This window comes from Salmo salar, chromosome ssa05, assembly GCF_905237065.1.
Source record: "Salmo salar chromosome ssa05, Ssal_v3.1, whole genome shotgun sequence".
NCBI classification, from domain to species: domain Eukaryota; kingdom Metazoa; phylum Chordata; class Actinopteri; order Salmoniformes; family Salmonidae; genus Salmo; species Salmo salar.
This window is the reverse complement of record NC_059446.1, coordinates 62175980-62194839: the sequence shown is the minus strand read 5'-3', so window position 1 is coordinate 62194839 and position 18860 is coordinate 62175980. Positions and strand designations below refer to the sequence as shown.

The window sequence follows — 18860 nt, the reverse complement described above, 5'->3', positions numbered from 1 at the left end:
TGTAATTTCTCCTTTTTATTATAGTAGGCTTAGTAAAAGAGAATGAACATTCCTACAGAAATAAAGACACTTGTTCTGTAGCCTATAGAAAAAGATGTCTGCTGAGGAAATGTAGGATTACAAAAATTGTATTAATTTGAAATTAATAAAAATATGCATTATCTGTCTGTTTAAATTGAAGACAAATAGGCTCCACATGTTAATAAACATAACCTTCACCCCCCCTCCCAAACACACTTTTTAATTTACTTATTTATAAATCTTAAACAAGATCGAATCCACCTGATGTGATGTCATCAAATGCCTGTTGAAAAAAATGGACTCTCGACTCAGAGTCCATTCATTCTGCCTTTATAGAGGGAGGTGAGACTTCCAGGGGGTCATTCTCTTCCTTGTATCCCCCCTCTGCAGTATCCGAGGGCCCCAATTTATATCTGCCCTGCAGGTGCCACCCATAGAGCCCTCCTAGCACTAGCACACAAACACACACAGCCAGGAGAAATGATACTGCCACCAATTCACTATGGTAATTCTTGGCTGTTAAGGGTTCATTGTGGTTGACAATGTCTTCTGGTTTCTCACTGCTGGACTGGGGGTCTGGGGTCATATCCTCTGGCTTCTCAGTACTGGAATTGGTGTCTGGAGTCTTGTCCTCTAGATTCTCAGTCGTGGACTGTGTTTCTGGAGTCTTGTTGGTTGTGGTTACGTCTGTGGTGATGACTGGATCCTCCCCAAAGTTGATGAGGTCTAGCTTGTCAGTGTCGCTTGGGATTTCCATCATGGTGGTCATCTGGTCTTTAGTCTCTGTGGTGGTGATCCGAATTTGAACGGCTGGAGTATCAATGACCCGAGGAGAGACACTCTGTCTCACAGTGTAGATAGCTGCTGTCTCCTCATAACCCCTCTCCACAGAGATGCAGTGGTAGATTCCGAAGGTGTCAGGTGTGGCCATGAAGACCAGATTCTCATCTCTAGAGTGAAAGAAGAGGTGGTGGGGCAGAACGCTGGCTTTGGCGGACTTCCAACTCAGGGTTGCCAGATTGGAGGATCTGGAACACTTCAACCTCACTACTTCATTTAGCTGTGCGTACACCTCAACACGGGGGATAGAATGTGAGCACAGACAAATTAATGAGTTATACATACTACAGAGCGCTCAATGCTTAAATATAATGGTTTATTACTGGTTTTATTACTTTATAACCCCAATACACTTGTGTCTAATTGTAGTGATCACCTGGCAGAGGTTTAGCTGTGAGGGAACCTTGACACTCCTTCATCACGTTGCCATGCTCCACATCCTGCCGTCTGACAGCAACAACACATACAAATGCAAAGATGGAGTGAGAGAAAGAGAGATGGAAAGGTAGGTGAGAGAGAGGGATGTCCATTCACATTGGTGCCCTGACTGTGTTCTCTTCATTGCACAAATGCATGCATGAGTGCTAGGCTGAGATGTCATCGATTTTACAATTTTTTATAAAAAGAAAAATTATGAATGGAAATGCCACGTGGAACCATCAGTATGTGGAGGCCAGTGATTAATCTAAAGATCTAAAGTTGGACTCACGCATTGGCTGGAATGGCAGACACACTGGCACAGTGTCCACTGGCAGGGTCCCAGCCACAGAGGGGGTCTCGTGCCAAAACACACTGGGACACAGCTCTTATAGGACGAGCACTGGGATACAGGCACCTGGGTCACCCCTTCAGAGGTTCCCACATAAAGCACACCCTGCAATAGGAGGAACAGGCATCAAATGGCTTTAGTGGATGAAAGGCCACAGACAGTATACAGAGAGATGCCCATTGAAAACATACATTGACAAAAGTTAAGATTGAACAAATGTGTACCTTGGAGGTGGAGAGAAGTATGTTTTTCACCAGCTGTGTTTGTCTGAACACTTGGATCTCCTCTATGATGTGGGTATCCTTGTTCAACAGCACAGCTTTGTGGAGAAACCCAGACTCTGACCAAGAAAAGAGTGAAAGACAAAAGTTGCAAACAAAAGAAAATGTGCTGTGACAAAATTATCTGCCATCAAATTTGGGATGGGAGTTGTATCACCACATGAGCAATCGGACAGAGGTTTACAGACCAAGATTGAAGAGCAATGTCCAGATTGAAAATAACTATGACACACCACTGAGCAGGAAGAGTATGGTGTAGTCCTGTCCATTGGCCGCTTTTGTCCGTAGTGCAGCAATCCGACTGTAGCGCTGGTCAGGGGAGTTGAGAACTGGTGCATTGCCTATCGGACGCACACTTCCACTGGCTAGGAAACTTTCCTTGACTGCCATTAGAGTGGTGTCTGAGGCATTGTCCAACCCACACTGTCAACAAAAAGGCCATAAACTCAGTCATTACAATTGCCACGAGGGAAACACAGGGGGTAAAGAGGATTTGGTCATTAGGCTAATTGCACAAGTCCATAAATTAACAACTATATAAATCTATTATAGCCACTGCAAAAAAAAATAGGTAAGCCATGAGAATGGATCCTTATAAAGGATATTGTTCTCAACCCTGCCCATATACCCTAATCTACCCTGAGTATACAAACATTAAGAGCACCTGCTCTTTCCATGACATAGACTGACCAGGTGAAAGCTATGATCCCTTATTGATGTCACTTGTCAAATCCATTTCAATCAGTGTAGATGAAGGGGAGGAGAAAGGTTAAAGAAGGATTTTTAAGCCTTGAGACAATTGTGATATGGATGGTGTATGTGTGCCACTCAGAGGGTGAATGGGCAAGACAAAGGATTTAAGTGCCTTTGAACAGGGCATGGTAGTAGGTCCCAGGCGCACCGGTTTGTGTCAAGATCTGCAACGCTGCTGGGTTTTTCACGCTCAACAGTTTCCCATGTGTATCAAGAATGTTCCACCACTCAAAGGACATCCAGCCAACTTGACCCAACTTTGGAAAGCACTGGAGCAAAGATGGGCCAGCATCCCTGTGGAACGCTTTTTGAAACCTTGTAGAGTCCTTGCCGCAACGAATTGAGGCTGTTCTGAGGGCAAAAGTGGGGGAGTGCAACTCAAGATTAGGAAGGTGTTCTTAATGTTTGGTAAACTCAGTGTATACTTCTACAGTATAGGATTGGCCCATCCACACCTTGCCCAGGTTGCTACTCTTGTCCATGCGAGGACTCCATTGGTGGTTTTGGAATATCTTGTAATTCCCAGCAAACACATCTTTGATGTCCCCAAGCCGAAAGGCACACACAGCAGACTGCCCTGAAGCCACTGACCTGGGAGTGGAAGAGGAGAGAGGAGATATAGACAGAGGGTAGGAGGCCAGCAGGAAAGAGGGATGTGAAAGAGGGGGCAGAACAATATAGAAAAAACTATTTTGTGAGAAAGTTAACCCAAATATTGGCACAATTGTTTGGTCATGTCATTAGACCTCCAGACATCTCATCTTACATATGCAGTTAGACTTTGGCATGCTCTCGCTCACCATTGGGATGTGAAGACACCATAGAAAATAATATCTTGTGTGGAGTAGCCCTCCGATGGAGTGAGGGTGAACACATCCTGGATGATATTGAAAGGCAGCTCTTTGGGAGGCCGACAGAGAAGTTCGGCTTTAGCAAAGGAAGTCCAGCGTTTCTGCAGGATGCGCTCTCCCCCAATGTCATCCTGACACACCCACGGACAACATATTTGTTTAGTAATAATCATGACATGGTTCACTTTTTGGGGCACTTTGTTTTGAGTGTTCTGAATACACCTCTGGCCTTTTACAGTGCCTTCAGAAAATATCCACACCCCTGGACTTTTTCCACATTTTGTTGTGTTACTGCCTGAAAATACTGCCACAATACCCCATCATATCAAAGTGGAATTACAGTGAGCTCCAAAAGTATTGGGACATTGACACATTTTTTGTTGTTTTGGCTCTGTACTCCAGCACTTTGGATTTGAAATTATACAATGACTATGAGGTTAAAGTGCAGACTGTTAGATTTAATTTGAGGGTATCTTCACACGTCAACCGTTTAGAAATTACAGCACGTAATTACCTAGTCTTCCCGTTTTAGGGGACCAAAGGTATTGGGACAAATTCACTTGTGTATTAAAGTAGTCAAATGTAGTATTTGGTCCCAAATTCATAGCACACAATGATTACATCAAGCTTGTGACTTTACAAACTTGTTGGATGCATTTGCTGTTCGTTTTGGTTATGTTTACGATTATTTTGTGCCCAATGGAAATGGTAAATAATGTATTGTGCCATTTGAGTCACTTTTATTGTACATAAGAATAGAATGTTTCTAAACACTTCTACATTAATGTGGATGCTACCATGATTACAGTAGCCCTGAATGAATAGTGTATAATGATTGGTGAGAAAGTTAGATGCACAAATATCATTACCCCAAGACATGCTAACTTCTCTATTTGTTGTCTTAAGGGGGAAGATGTTACAAGGTTTGGTTTTTCCATTTATGTTTTGAGGTTGGACTTTTGCTGGTCAGCACATAGGGCGTACTGATTGGTGTCAGTATGTTTTACACCTGTGCTGGCTTGTCCATTTTGTTAGTCGGAAGGTGTTTCAACTGAGCTGGCCCATGTGCTATTTAAGGGTGGCTGACCCAGTACTCCAATTGTCTTGATAGTTGCGTTAGGGGAGGTTAGCATTTTTTGGCAGGTATGATATTTGTGCATTTGTAACTCTCACTCACTCATTATTCATGATTCTGTACCCCACACATACAATTATCTGTTAGGTCCCTCAGTCGAGCACTGATTTTCAAACACAGATTCTACCACAAAGACCAGGGAGGTTTTCCAATGCCTCACAATGAAGGGTACCTATTGGTACAGTTGAAGTTGGAAGTTTACATACACCCTCCTGCAGCAAAGCACCCCCACAACATGATGCTGCCACCCCCGTGCTTCACAGTTGGGATGGTGTTCTCCGGCTTACAAGCCTCCCCCTTTTTCCTCCAAATATAATAATGGTCATTATGGCCTAACAGTTCTATTTTTGTTTCATCAGACCAGAGGACATTTCTCCAAAAAGTACGATCGTTGTCCCCATGTGCAGTTGCAAACTGTAGTCTGGCTTTTTTATGGTGGTTTTGGAGCAGTGGCTTCTTCCTTGCTGAGCGGCCTTTCAGGTTATATCGATATAGATACTTTTGTACCTGTGTCCTCCAGCATCTTCACAAGGTCCTTTGCTGTTGTTCTGGGATTGATTTGCACTTTTCGCACCAAAGTACATTAGTCTCTAGGAGACAGAACGCGTCTCCTTCCTGAGCGGTATGACGGCTGCATGGTCCCATGGTGTTTATACTTGCGGCCTATTGTGTGTACAGATGAACGTGGTACCTTCAGGCGTTTGGAAATTTCTCCCTAGGATGAACCAGACTTGTGGAGGTCTACCATTTCTTTTCTGCGGTCTTGGCTGTTTCTTTTGATTTTCTGATTATGTCAAGCAAAGAGGCACTGAGTTTGAAGGTAGGCCTTGAAATACATCCACAGGTACACCTCCAATTGACTCAAATGATGTCAATTAGCCTATCAGAAGCTTCTAAAGCCATTACATCATTTTATGGAATTTTCCAAGCTGTTTAAAGGCACAGTCAACTTAGTGTATGTAAACTTCTGACCCACTGGAATTGTGATACTGTGAATTAAAAGTGAAATAATCTGTCTGTAAACAATTGTTGGAAAAATGACTTGTGTCATGCACAAAGTAGATGTCCTAACCGCTTTGCCAAAACTATAGTTTGTTTACAATAAATTTGTGTAGTGGTTGAAAAACAAGTTTTAATGTCTCCAACCTAAGTGTATGTAAACTTCCGACTTCAACTGTAGATGGGTAACAAATAAAACAAGCAGACATTGAATATCCCTTTGAACACGGTGAAGTTATTAATTACACTTTGGATGGTGTATCAATACACACAGTCACTACAAAGACACATGCATCCTTCCTAACTCAGTTGTCGGAGAGGAAGGAAACCGCTCAGGGATTTCACCATAAAGCCAATGGTGACTGAGTTTAATGGCTGTGATAGGAGAAAACTGAGGATGGATCAACAACATTGTAGTTACTCCAATACTAACCTAAATGACAGAGTGAAAAGAAGGAAGCCTGTACAGAATACAAATATTCCAAAACATGCGTCCTGTTTGGATTAAGGCACTAATGTAAAACTGCAAAAAATGTGGCAAAGAAATTAGCTTTATGTCTTGAATACAATAAGAGTTAGGTTTGGGGCATATCCAACAACACATCACTGAGTACCACTCTTCATATTTTCAAGCATGGTGGTGGCTGCATCATGTTATGGGTATGCTTGTCATTGGGAAGAATTAGGGAGTTTTTTTTTGTTGGATCAAAATAAACGGAATAGAGCTAAGCACAGGCAACATCCCAGAGGAAAACCTGGTTCAGCCTGCTTTCCAACACTGGGAGACAAATTCCCCTTTCAGCAGAGCAATAACCTAAAACAGAAGGCCAAATATACACTGGAGTTGCTTACCAAGATGACATTGAATGTTCCCGAGTGGCCTAGTTACAGTTTTGACTTAAAATGACTGTCTAGCAATGATCAACAACCAACTTGACAGAGTTTGAAGAATTACAAAAAGAATAATGTGCAAATGTTGTAAAATCCAGGTGTGCAAAGCTCTTAGAGACTTACCCAGAAAGATTCACAGCTGTAATCACTTCCAAAGGTCATTCTAACATGTATTGACTCGGGTGTGAATACTTACGTAAATTAGATATGTCTGTATTTTATTATCAATACATTTGCAGAAATGTCTAAAAACATGTTTTCACTTTGTCATTATGGAGTATTGTCGGTAGATTGGTGAGAAGAAATATAATTTCAATCCATTTTGAATTCAGGCTGTAACACAACAAAATGTGGACTAAGTCAAGGTGTATGAATACTTTCTGAAGGCACTGTAAATACTCTCCTGTCAGTAATCACAGATGAAGCAGTCACATTTCTGCCTTGTGAAAAAGATAAGTTGCATCTCAAGAGGGTTCTCATATCCTTCTGAGTAAATCTGTGCATAGGAGAATGGGGAGGGACACTGGCCTACCATTCTACCAGGCTTAGGGGGCAATTCCTACTCAATTCAGGTAATGATTTGAATTTGAATTAATTAATTGGAGAAGTTAACATGTTATATTCAATGAGGATTTGTTTCCCAATTCATTAACTGGATTAATGTTAATTTCTCCTATATTAAATGGAATCGAAGCCCCATCCTGTTACTTACCTTGCAGACCTGGGCTACTCGCGCTACTTTGAACTCATCCAGGAAGCTGTACTCATTTCCAACTTCACTGAAGAAGAAGTACACCTTCCCCTCGCTGGTGTCAGATGCGGAACTGACGAAAGTGGGCTCTGAAATAAAAGGAAATTACACAAACATCTCAGACAATTACACAAACATCTATTCAAGCACAGACAGGTAATACACAACATTGTATGTGGACACCCCTTCGAATTAGTGGATTTGGCTATTTTAGCCACACCCGTTGCTGACAGGTGTGTAAAATCGAGCACACAGCCATGCAATCTCCATAGACAAACATTGGCAGTAGAATGGCCCATACTGAAGAGCTCAGTGACTTTCAAAGTGGCACTGTCACAGGATGCCAACAAGTCAGTTTGTCAAATTTCTGCCCTGCTAGGCCTGCCCCGGTCAGTGCTGTTACTGTGAAGTGGACACGTTTAGGAGCAACAACGGCTCAGCCACAAAGTGGTAGGCCACACAAGCTCACAGAATGGGAGTGCTGAAGCGCGTAGCTCGTATAAATCGTCTGCCCTCGGTTGCAACACTCACCACCGAGTTCCAAACTGCCTATGGAAGCAACATCAGTAAAATAACTGTTCGTTGGGAGCTTCATGAAATGGGTTTCAATGGCCCAGAAGCCGCACACAAACCTAAGATCACCTTGCGCAATACCAAGCATTGGCTGGAGTGGTGTAAATCTTGCCGCCATTGGACTGGAGCAGTGGAAACGCGTTCTCTGGAGTGATGAATCACTCTTCACCATCTGGCAGTCCAAAGGACGAATCTGGGTTTGGCGGATGCCAGGAAAACGCTGCCTCCCCAAATGAATAGTGCCAAATGTAAAGTTTGATGGACGAGGAATAATGGACTGGGGCTGTTTTTCATGGCTTGGGCTAGGCCTCTTAGTTCCAATGAAAGGAAATCTTAACGCTATGGCATACAATGACATTCTAGACATTTCTGTGCTTCCAACTTTGTGGCAACAGTTGGGGAAGGCCCTTTTTTTCTTTCAGCATGACAATGCCCACGTGCACAAAACACGTTTTTTTTCTAGACCGGTGTGGAAGAACTTGACTGCCCTGCACAGAGCCCTGACCTCAACCCCATCGAACACCTTTGGGATGAATTGGAACGCTGACTGCAAACCAGGCCTAATTGCCCAATATCAGTGTCCGACCTCACTAATGCTCGTGGTTGAATGGAAGCAAATCCCTGCAGCACTGTTCCAACATCTAGTGGAAAGCCTTCCCAGAAGCGTGGAGGCTGTTCTAGCAGCAAAGGGGGGACCACCTCCATATTAATGCCCATGATTTTGTAATGAGATGTTCAAAGAGCAGGTGTCCACTTACCTTTGGATATGTAGTGTAACTATTTTCTTGCCAATTCAACAGTTGCAAAATCAGTGAATGTAGAAGAGTTCAAATAACAATCAAAGTTTGACATGTTGATATATTTAGTCATTCTTAATACACAATTAAATGTGAAGAATCGGTTTTGTTGTGTGCAGAATAGGGAGAACAACAGGGTATCCAGCACAGAGCCCTGGGGGGACACCAGTTGGTTATGTTCTGTTACTTGAGCTGAAGCTAACACAAAGGTGTATATTGAATTGGTATAGAGCTTGCCGGCTTGTAGTCCTAAAAATTGGAAATAAGTTACCTCTGGTATGTTTGGCCATTCCTATAGGGGAAATTAATGTGGAAAGAATGGGGTTTTGGGATAAACGTAGAAATTAGGTCTGAGGTTAACACACGCTTAGGAGATCTTATAACTTTTGTTCTATGAGATAATATCAGTCAGTTAACATGACCTTTATGAATTATGAAGACCATGTGCTTGTTTTGAATACATAACTGATTCAAAATTCACAAAAAAATTACATTAGCTGATGAAGATTATCTCATAGAACAAAACATATAAGATCTCCTAAACCTGTGTTTAATCCCATGAAAAAAGTACTACAGAACTTACTATAGAAATCTATAGTAAACTATAATATTATGTAGAATACTATACTACACACTGTAGTATCCCACGATCGTGTAGTGTTTACTATAGAATGTTGTAGTATACTGTCGAATACTACAGTAGTATCAGGAAAAACACTACACTTTAATTATAGTAAATACTACAGTATTCATTTTTGCATATCTCCAACAGGCCTCCCGAGTGGCGCAATGGTCTAAGGCACTGCATCGCAGTGCTAGCTGTGCCACTAGAGATTCTGGGTTCGAGTCCAGGCTCTGTTGCAGCCGGCTGCGACCGGGAGACCCAGCATCATCTGGGTTAGGAGAGGGTTTGTCCCATCGCACACTAGCGACTCCTGTGGCGGGCCAGGCGCAGTGCACGCTGACACGGTCGCCAGGTGCACGGTGTTTCCTCCAACACAGTGGTGTGACTGGCTTCCGGGTTAAGTGGGCATTGTGTAAAGAAGATGCATGGCTCTCGACCTTCGCCTCTCCCGAGTCTGTACACAATGAGACAAGACTAACTACCAATTGGATACCATGAAATTGGGGAGAAAATGGGGTTTGTAAAAATATATATATATATATATATATATATTTGTAGAAAAAAGAACAAATAAATATAAATAAAAAAAAGTTTATAGACAAACTCAGCAAAAAATTAACATCCCTTTTTCAGGACCCTGTCTTTCAAAGATAATTCGTAAAAATCCAAATAACTTCACAGATCTTCATTATAAAGGGTTTAACTTCTATGGGCTACGTGGGACGCCCACCTGCGGGACATAGCCAGTGAAATATCAGGGTGGCAAATTCAAAAACAACAAAATGTCATAATTCAACTTTCTCAAACATACAACTATTTTACACCATTTTAAAGATACACTTCTCCTTGAAGTAACCCCATTGTCCGATTTCAAAAAGGCTTTACAGCAAAAGCAAAACATTAGATTATGTTAGGAGAGTACATAGACAAAAATAATCACACAGCCATTTTCCAAGCAAGGACATGTGTCAATAAAATCCAAAACACAGCTAAATGAAGCACTAACCTTTGACGATCTTCATCAGATGACACTCCTAGGACATTATGTTACACAATACATGTATGTTTTGTTCGATAAAGTTCATATTTATATCCAAAAACAGCATTTTACATTGGCGCGTGATGTTCAGAAAATGTATTCCCACCAAAACGTCCGGTGAATGTGCACATCAATTTACAAAAATACTCATCATAAACGTTGACAAAATATATAACAATTATTTAAAGAATTATAGATAGACTACTCCTGGATGCAACCGCTGTGTCAGATTTTAAAATAGCTTTACGGAGAAAGCACATTTTTCAATATTCTGAGTACATAGCTCAGCCATCACAGCGAGCTATTCAGACACCCGCCAAGTTCGGGCAACCTAAACTCAGAATTAGTATTAAAAATATTCTCTTACCTTTGCTGATCTTTGTCAGAACGCACTCCCAGGACTGCTACTTCCACAAGAAATGTTGTTTTTGTTCAAAATAATCCATATTTATGTACAAATACCTCTGTTTTGTTCGTGCGTACAGATAACTTATCCAAAGGCATAACGCGCGAGCGCGGAACCAGAGACGAAAAGTCCAAATGTTCCATTACCGTACTTAGAAGCATGTCAAACGCTGTTTAAAATCAATCTTTATGGTATTTTTAACGTAGAATTGCGATAATATTCCAACCGGACAATAGCATATTAATTCAAGAAGAAAAAGAAGGAATGGCGCGCTCGCGTGACCGAGCATATCCAATCCCTTTGTTGCCAGGCAGTCCACTCAGAAACTGAGCTTCTATTATCTGCCCAGTAACAGGAGAACGCTCAAACCACTTTCTGAAGGCTGTTGACAGCCAATGGAAGCCTTAGGAAGTGCAACATCACCCCACAGACAATGTAGTTTCGATAGAGAATCAAAAGAAGAACTTCAATTCTCAGACTTTCCACTTCCTACTTGGATTGTTTCTCAGGTTTTTGCCTGCCATATGAGTTCTGTTATACTCACAGACACCATTCAAACAGTTTTAGAAACTTTAGAGTGTTTTCTATCCAAATCTACTAATTATATGCATATTCTAGGAGTAGTAACCAGATTAAATCGTGTAAGTTTTTTATCCGGCCGTGAAAATACTGCCCCCTATCCCAAAGAAGTTGACACTAACAGCTTACAGACAATAGGCAATTAAGGTCACAGTTATGAAAACTTAGGACACTAAAGAGGCCTTTCTACTGACTCTGAAATACACCAAACGAAAGATGCCCAGAGTTCCTTCTCATCTACATGAACGTGCCTTAGGCATACTGCAATGAGGTGTCATGACGTTGGCCTCTTTGAGTACAGGGAGGACAGTTGACCCCCTCCCCCTTGCACCATCCCCCAACCTACCTCCCCCCACCCAGGCCCTGTGTGAAAGGGTTGTAAAACTCTAAGAGGAGAATCTCTTGCCACATGGCCCATAGAGAGACACAGGAAATTCTTCCAACTCACAGAATTGGGGAGCCAAGCGACATTTGTGTTCTGGAGAAGGTATGGAAGACTGGTGAAGAATCCAGCTACGAACTGGTCCGCTTGGTACAATTTTGTGATACTCAGAAGAGACAATATAGCCATATTACCATAAAACTGTTTATATAATAGCCTCAGTGATGGGACTTGCATCCAAATGGTTGTATAGAATGTATTAATAAGGATAAAGCTATTTGTAATACATTGAGATGCTATGTACTGATGTTAATGTGATAGAATTGTATTTCTGTACCAAGCTTAACTCAGTCATCGGCACGCCCCCAAAGACACAGACAGGACCAGGCGTCATGTGACATGTTCACTATAAAACCCCACCCTGATTTACTTTCTTCGGACCAGGCCTCCACTCCATTGCGAGTTGGCCAATAGGTTTGACCATCCAATCCATCTACTGAAAGTGAACCATACCACGTGGTTAACTTTTAGACTATTGATACCGACAGAATAAGAACAAGTCTTTGATATTAATTAATAGTCTGCAGCTAGAAATTATATAATTGAACGCGAAGACCGACGAAACATCCATTCTATAACGACATTAATGAATGTCACTTTGAAAGATCCATTCTAACCGAGAGAGAGAGAGCGAGAACGCGGACAAAACTCTCCAACAGAATACTACAATATTCACTGTAGTGTGTTTGCTGACTACTACAGTATACTACAGTGAATACTACATTTAAGTCCGCAAAAACACTACAGTGAATACTATAGTATGTACATATACCATAGTATACTATATGATTTTTTAATGTGGGATATCAGACCTTATCTTCAGCGTTTATCCAAAAACCCTCTAAAACTCCCATTCATTTCCCCATAGGCTTTGGCCAACGAGCAATGGCGGAGTAAGTGGCCAAAAAAATATGTCATTACTATTGCGCTCTATTTGTTGAAGACCACTCACCATTCAAGGTCACTGAGGTATCCTGGCTAACATCTGGGCGACCATCTTTACTGAGATGGCGGGAGACCATTGGTGTCTTACCCAGGAAGTCATTTGTAGTGGCTGTGAAAAGCTCACCATCTATAGAGAAACATGTTCAAAATTGAGGTATCCGAGTGACAAGAACAAAATACAAAGTACAGCATTTTTTTGGGAAGTGTTGGTGTCTTCTTGGAAATTGTCATGTGGCATTGTCACCAAGGCAGTCCACTAATTCAGCTACAATTGGCTCATTATCAATCTCACCAACAGAGATGGCTGTGTTTCTTTGATATGGGTTGAACGGGCAGCAACCTTTTGCGTCATTGTACTTCCTGGGGACCTTGGCCATGGTGAGAGTGTCTGTGTCCTGAGAGAATGAGAGAGAAAGGGACAGACACATTGAGAAAGGGGGAGAGGGGAGGAATTATAGGACCATACGTGGGAAAAAGAGAGAAGGGTCATTGAAAGTGTGTTATAGTTTCATTATCATATAAATACTCTGTCTATCCAAATATGATGTAAAGGAGAAGAACAGAAGGCATTAGGAGAGTCTAGGAGATCTGCTGAGTCTTACCATATAGGTATCATGAGGGTTGTATGCAAATGTTCCACAGGCATACAAGTGGGTGGCATTGATGGGTTGCAGCACTCGCACAAAGTTGGGACAGTCCGTCTGAGGAAAATAAGTACATAGGCAGATATCAAAGAGGTGAGAGTGGTTCTCATGGTTTCTTGTGAAGGCAAGTGCATGCATTGAAGTGCAAGATGACTCAATGAATACCGTTTCTTTCTTGCCCTTAGTGGTACACATATGAAGAACATCTGGAGGGGGCTTCCAATCCATCTATAGGAGAAACAGACAGAGAGAATATTTGTAAGAGTGTAGGAAACTTTTATAAACTTATCTCTGATGAAATAAGATAGCTCCCTCTTCCGCTCGAATGTGCCTACCTTAGTCTTCATGGTTATGACATCAGGCTTGCTGACATCCAATGATAGCACAGCATCTTGTGCCCCTACAAACAGAGTGAAGCCGTCGTCACTTAGCAACAGTGTGGTGGTGTTTTTACTGTCTGGTCGCCTGAATAAGGGAAGAGGTCTCTCTGGGCTTTCTGAAAGGAAAGGCAAATAAAAATGGTATGATTATGATGTATGCTTATTGTGTGGACCAGCAGTTAACACCGGACCATGGGTATTGATGCATTCTTCGTAAATTGTGTTTGATACCCTTCCATTTATTCCATTTATTCAATAAGCCTTTCCTTCAATAAGCCCCCCCCCACACACACACACACAGACACAGCTAAAAAGTTATAATGGGGTTCCATAATGTAGTAGCTAGTGCTCACTTTTAGACTGTGAGAGTTAGCTCATATTCTCATCTCTTTTTACCACAACTTTTTACCACAACCATTGTAAAACGGCATACGTACTGTGTATATATATGTATCCAAACAAAAACTCAGACTCTATGTGGTCTCACTTTTGAACATGTAGAACTGTGCACAGTTTAATTTTAGATTTTGAGTGGCTTGGCCTTTGAATCTATCATCTTGACATCTCTGATTGTGGTCATTGACTTTCTTGTAAAACTGTATGCAAGCAAATGAGTCAAAAAGAGCAAAAAAAGAAACTGTCAAAATACTGTACTGTAGCTGACGACTGTGTGATCACGCTCTCCGTAGCCGACGTGAGTAAGACCTTTAAACAGGTCAACATTCACAAGGCTGCGGGGCCAGACGGATTACCAGGACGTGTGCTCCGGGCATGTGCTGACCAACTAGCAGGTGTCTTCACTGATATTTTCAACATGTCCCTGATTGAGTCTGTAATACCAGCATGTTTAAAGCAGACCACCATAGTCCCTGTGCCCAAGAACACAAAGGCAACCTGCCTAAATGACTACAGACCCGTACCACTCACGTCCGTAGCCATAAAGTGCTTTGAAAGGCTGGTAATGGCTCACATCAACACCATTATCCCAGAAACCCTAGACCCACTCCAATTTGCATACCGCCCAAACAGATCCACAGATGATGCAATCTCTACTGCACTCCACACTGCCCTTTCCCACCTGGACAAAAGGAACACTTATGTGAGAATGCTATTCATTGACTACAGCTCAGCGTTCAACACCATAGTACCATCAAAGCTCATCACTAAGCTAAGGATCCTGGGACTAAACACCTCCCTCTGCAACTGGATCCTGGACTTCCTGACGGGCCGCCCCCAGCTGGTGAGGGTAGATAGCAACACATCTGCCACGCTGATCCTCAACACTGGAGCTCCACAGGGGTGCGTGCTCAGTCCTCTCCTGTACTCCCTGTTCACCCACGACTGCATGGCCAGGCACGACTCCAACACCAGCATTAAGTTTGCAGATGACACAACAGTGGTAGGCCTGATCACAGACAACGACGAGACAGCCTATAGGGAGGAGGTCAGAGACCTGGCTGTGTGGTGCCAGAATAACAACCTATCCCTCAACGTAACCAAGACTAAGGAGATGATTGTGGACTACAGGAAAAGGAGGACCGAGCACGCCCCCATTCTCATCGACTGGGCTGTAGTGGAGCAGGTTGAGAGCTTCAAGTTCCTCGGTGTACACCTCAACAATAAACTAGAATGGTCCAAACACACCAAGACAGTCGTGAAGAGGGCACGACAAAGCCTATTCCCCCTCAGGAAACGAAAAAGATTTGGCATGGATTCTGAGATCCTCAAAAGGTTTTACAGCTGCAACATCGAGAGCATCCTGACTGGTTGCATCACTGCCTGGTATGGCAATTGCTCGGGCCTCTGACCGCAAGGCACTACAGAGGGTATTACGTATGGCCCAGTACATCACTGGGGCTAAGCTGCCTGCCATCCAGGATCTCTACACCAGGCTGTGTCAGAGGAAGACCCTAAAAATTGTCAAAGACCCCAGCCACCCCAGTCATAGACTGTTCTCTCTACTACCGCATGGCAAGCGGTACCAGAGTGCCAAGTCTAGAGCAGTACCAGAGTGCCAAGTCTAGGACAAAAAGGCTTCTCAACAGTTTTTACCCCCAGCCATAAGACTCCTGAACAGGTAATCAAATGGCTACCCGGACTATTTGCATTGTGCCCCCCCCCCCAAATACCTCCCCCCAAACACTCTTTTTACGCTGCTGCTACACTTGGTTTATCATATATGCATAGTCACTTTAACCATACATTCATGTACATACTACCTCAATTGGGCCGACCAACCAGTGCTCCCGCACATTGGCTAACCGGGCTATCTGCGTTGTGTCCCGCCACCCGCCAACCCCTCTTTTACGCTACTGCTACTCTCTGTTCATCATATATGCATAGTCACTTTAACCATGTCTACATGTACATACTACCTCAATTAGCCTGACTAACCGGTGTCTGTATGTAGCCTCGCTACTTTTATAGCCTCGCTACTGTATATAGCCTGTCTTTTTACTGTTGTTTTATTTCTTTACTTACCTATTGTTCACCTAACACCTTTTTTGCACTATTGGTTAGAGCCTGTAAGTAAGCATTTCACTGTAAGGTTACATCTGTTGTATTTGGCGCACGTGACAAATAATCTCTGATCTGATTTGATTTGGAGAAATAGGGGATATAATGGACCATTGTTTTGATTGGGTAACAGCTTGAGGGGAAAAGTAAATGAAGTATGAAAAAAAAAATACAATATTGGATGCCCCATGTAGCATAAACCAACCACAACTGTCACCTGACCTAAACATGTATTATCAGGCAGTCTGTGCTTATAGTGTATTTAAGTGTGTCTGTCCATACAGTCTGTCTGTGGCCTTGGTCAGTAGTTCCCAAACTGTGGGGTGCAGGCAGGGCGTGGGGGTCCAGCTTTCAACTTACTCTTGAAAGTTGTAATAGTAGAATGCACGAGGAGCCATTTGGAAATTGGGTAGTGCATCATCCGTTTCCCTCATTATGTCTGTCATTGCATACCTTAGAGAGCTATTTATAACTTGTCAGAAATGTCCAGGTCAACTAGCCCATGTCAGCTAAAGTATTTTAGCTAGGTTTTTTAGCCCAGAGATTCTGTTGGAACGTATGCGTCACTCAAATGTCACATGAATACACATTAGACATGGCAAAATCTATAGAATTGCAAGATAATTAGCTTTAAAACTGCAACATTTTCTCTTCACCCCATGACAAAAGGGTTAAAATTGCAGGAAATAAGCTTTAAACCTGCTAAATATTCTCTCCGCCAATAAAAGAGGTGTGTGTCATGAACAGCTTGTGTCAAAAACAGTGCTTGTGCCCATAGAAATAGACGTGGCGCAAGAGCGTATGGGGGGGCGAGGGATGTTCCCCAATGCTGGAAGTGGGGCCTGAGTGAAAAGGTCTGGGAACACCTGGCCTGGGTTATGTGACTTGGTGTCTATCGTGCCATCGTGTTTCATACCACTGTGATTTCTTAAGGTTTAGAGGAAGAGGCACAAACTGAAACTCAAGTGACGTGCATACAGCCACATTGCTATGCGCAGTCTCAGCAGTTCAACATGAGAAAGTGTTTTTCATATTATATCCTGACAAATTATATATTTACATGAAATAAACTTGAAATAATATCTGACTTGCCTGAATGCTGCATCTTTGCAAGATTCACACACACATGCAAATACATAAAAACCCAGTAAATGGACATGAAAAAACAATAATGAATCAAATGTTTTACTAACCGAGGGGGAAGGAGATCCGTGGAGGTTCCAACCCTAGTGAAGGGGTCAGGAGAAGCCCCAGTAGAGCAGAGAGACGCCAAGCCAGGCTCCCATATTCCATGATGGGGGTGCTCCTCTCAACAGGACCGGCTGGAATACCTGGATGGAGATTGAGGCAGAGGATGTGAAAGGATCTGTTGTTGAAGAGGACTTCCTCATATGAGCACAATGTGCTGAGAGCATGCTGTGCTGAGAGCTTTGTTACACACTTGAAAAAGGTGTTGCAATGTTGTGGCCTGCATCGTCTGATTTCCTCTCGTCATCACCATAACTCGAAAAGAGTGCCTTTTGCGCCCCTTTGATATTTTAAGTAGAAATTGTGCACCAATATTGAATTTTTTAAAGACTGTTATAATAAATAAGTGCCCCGTTAATATTGACAATATGGAGAATTCAATAAATCAGATTTTTAATATGAATAAAGACTTGCAACCTCTGATTTTAACCCACTTAACTCCAACATTTCTCCAAGTTTTCACCATCATCGTAAAGCCATAGTTATTTTGTTGCATTGACAAATTCATTTCTGAATATTATTATTAATTTCCTGTGATTAGTGATTAATTTACCTCTGTCCCTCATTTTAAGGTCAACTTTGTTACATGAAACTAACTCTCAATGTAATATGGTAACATTATTCTGTTATAAATATTTTTTTCAAAAGAAACTTTGAACATTTAACCTAGTCGATTTCTGTAGCCCCGTGGAAATCAAATTAGCATAATATCCCATAGGGTCCAACTGCGACTTCATCTCTCAGAGCAGTCACCCCTCAGGGTCTATGCTGCCTACCTACTGATATGTCATCTCTCCGTGCAGTGCACCTCTCAGGAAAAGTAGGGGTATCGAAAGGAGTGGGCGTTTCGAAATGAACCATAATAGAAGAAGTGGGGCTTCGAAAGGAGTCTTACATGCTGACCACACCGGCCGCATTATGTGCAGGAGCGTTGCAAAATAAATAATTCAATAATTTCATCCAAACTGCTCGCATGCTTGGTTCTACTTTTGACACACTGCAAGTCCCATCTCTCCCATCTCATTGGTTTTTGGGAGCATATACCCATGTGGGTGAATGAAAGAAGAACTGAGATCGACACTTCAGTCCAGTTGGTGGTGGTAATGCACCTTAAAGTTGGTTGCCAACCGACATATAACACAAAGAAGAAGAAGTCTGAAGGAGGAGAGATTACTAGGAACTAACTAGGTTTCCCCTTTTATCTGTGGATTAATTGTCGGAGTAGAGAACAGACGATTTGTGTGACTCAAAATGGGTCAAAATTCTACAAAGATGCAGAAAAAAGGACCTTGTGCATTTCAGGTAAAATAACAACCTAATGTCTATATCCCAGGACAAATTAGCTAGCAACAGAAAGCTAGCTAGCTAAATGTC

The 18860-nt window shown here is 42.3% G+C and overlaps 1 protein-coding gene across 1 annotated transcript; it reads right to left on the bottom strand.

The window, feature by feature from the left end:
• LOC106605438 (semaphorin-4A) lies at nucleotides 1–17717 on the bottom strand. Its single transcript, XM_045718506.1, is given in 15 exon segments — nucleotides 1–1098; nucleotides 1238–1308; nucleotides 1571–1659; nucleotides 1661–1735; nucleotides 1855–1970; nucleotides 2145–2334; nucleotides 3120–3255; nucleotides 3465–3646; nucleotides 7253–7380; nucleotides 12705–12824; nucleotides 12990–13092; nucleotides 13300–13398; nucleotides 13507–13569; nucleotides 13677–13837; nucleotides 17432–17717. Coding segments are annotated over 15 exon segments (2391 nt in total). The 5' UTR covers nucleotides 17532–17717; the 3' UTR covers nucleotides 1–340.
• Nucleotides 17718–18860: the final 1143 nt, after the last annotated feature.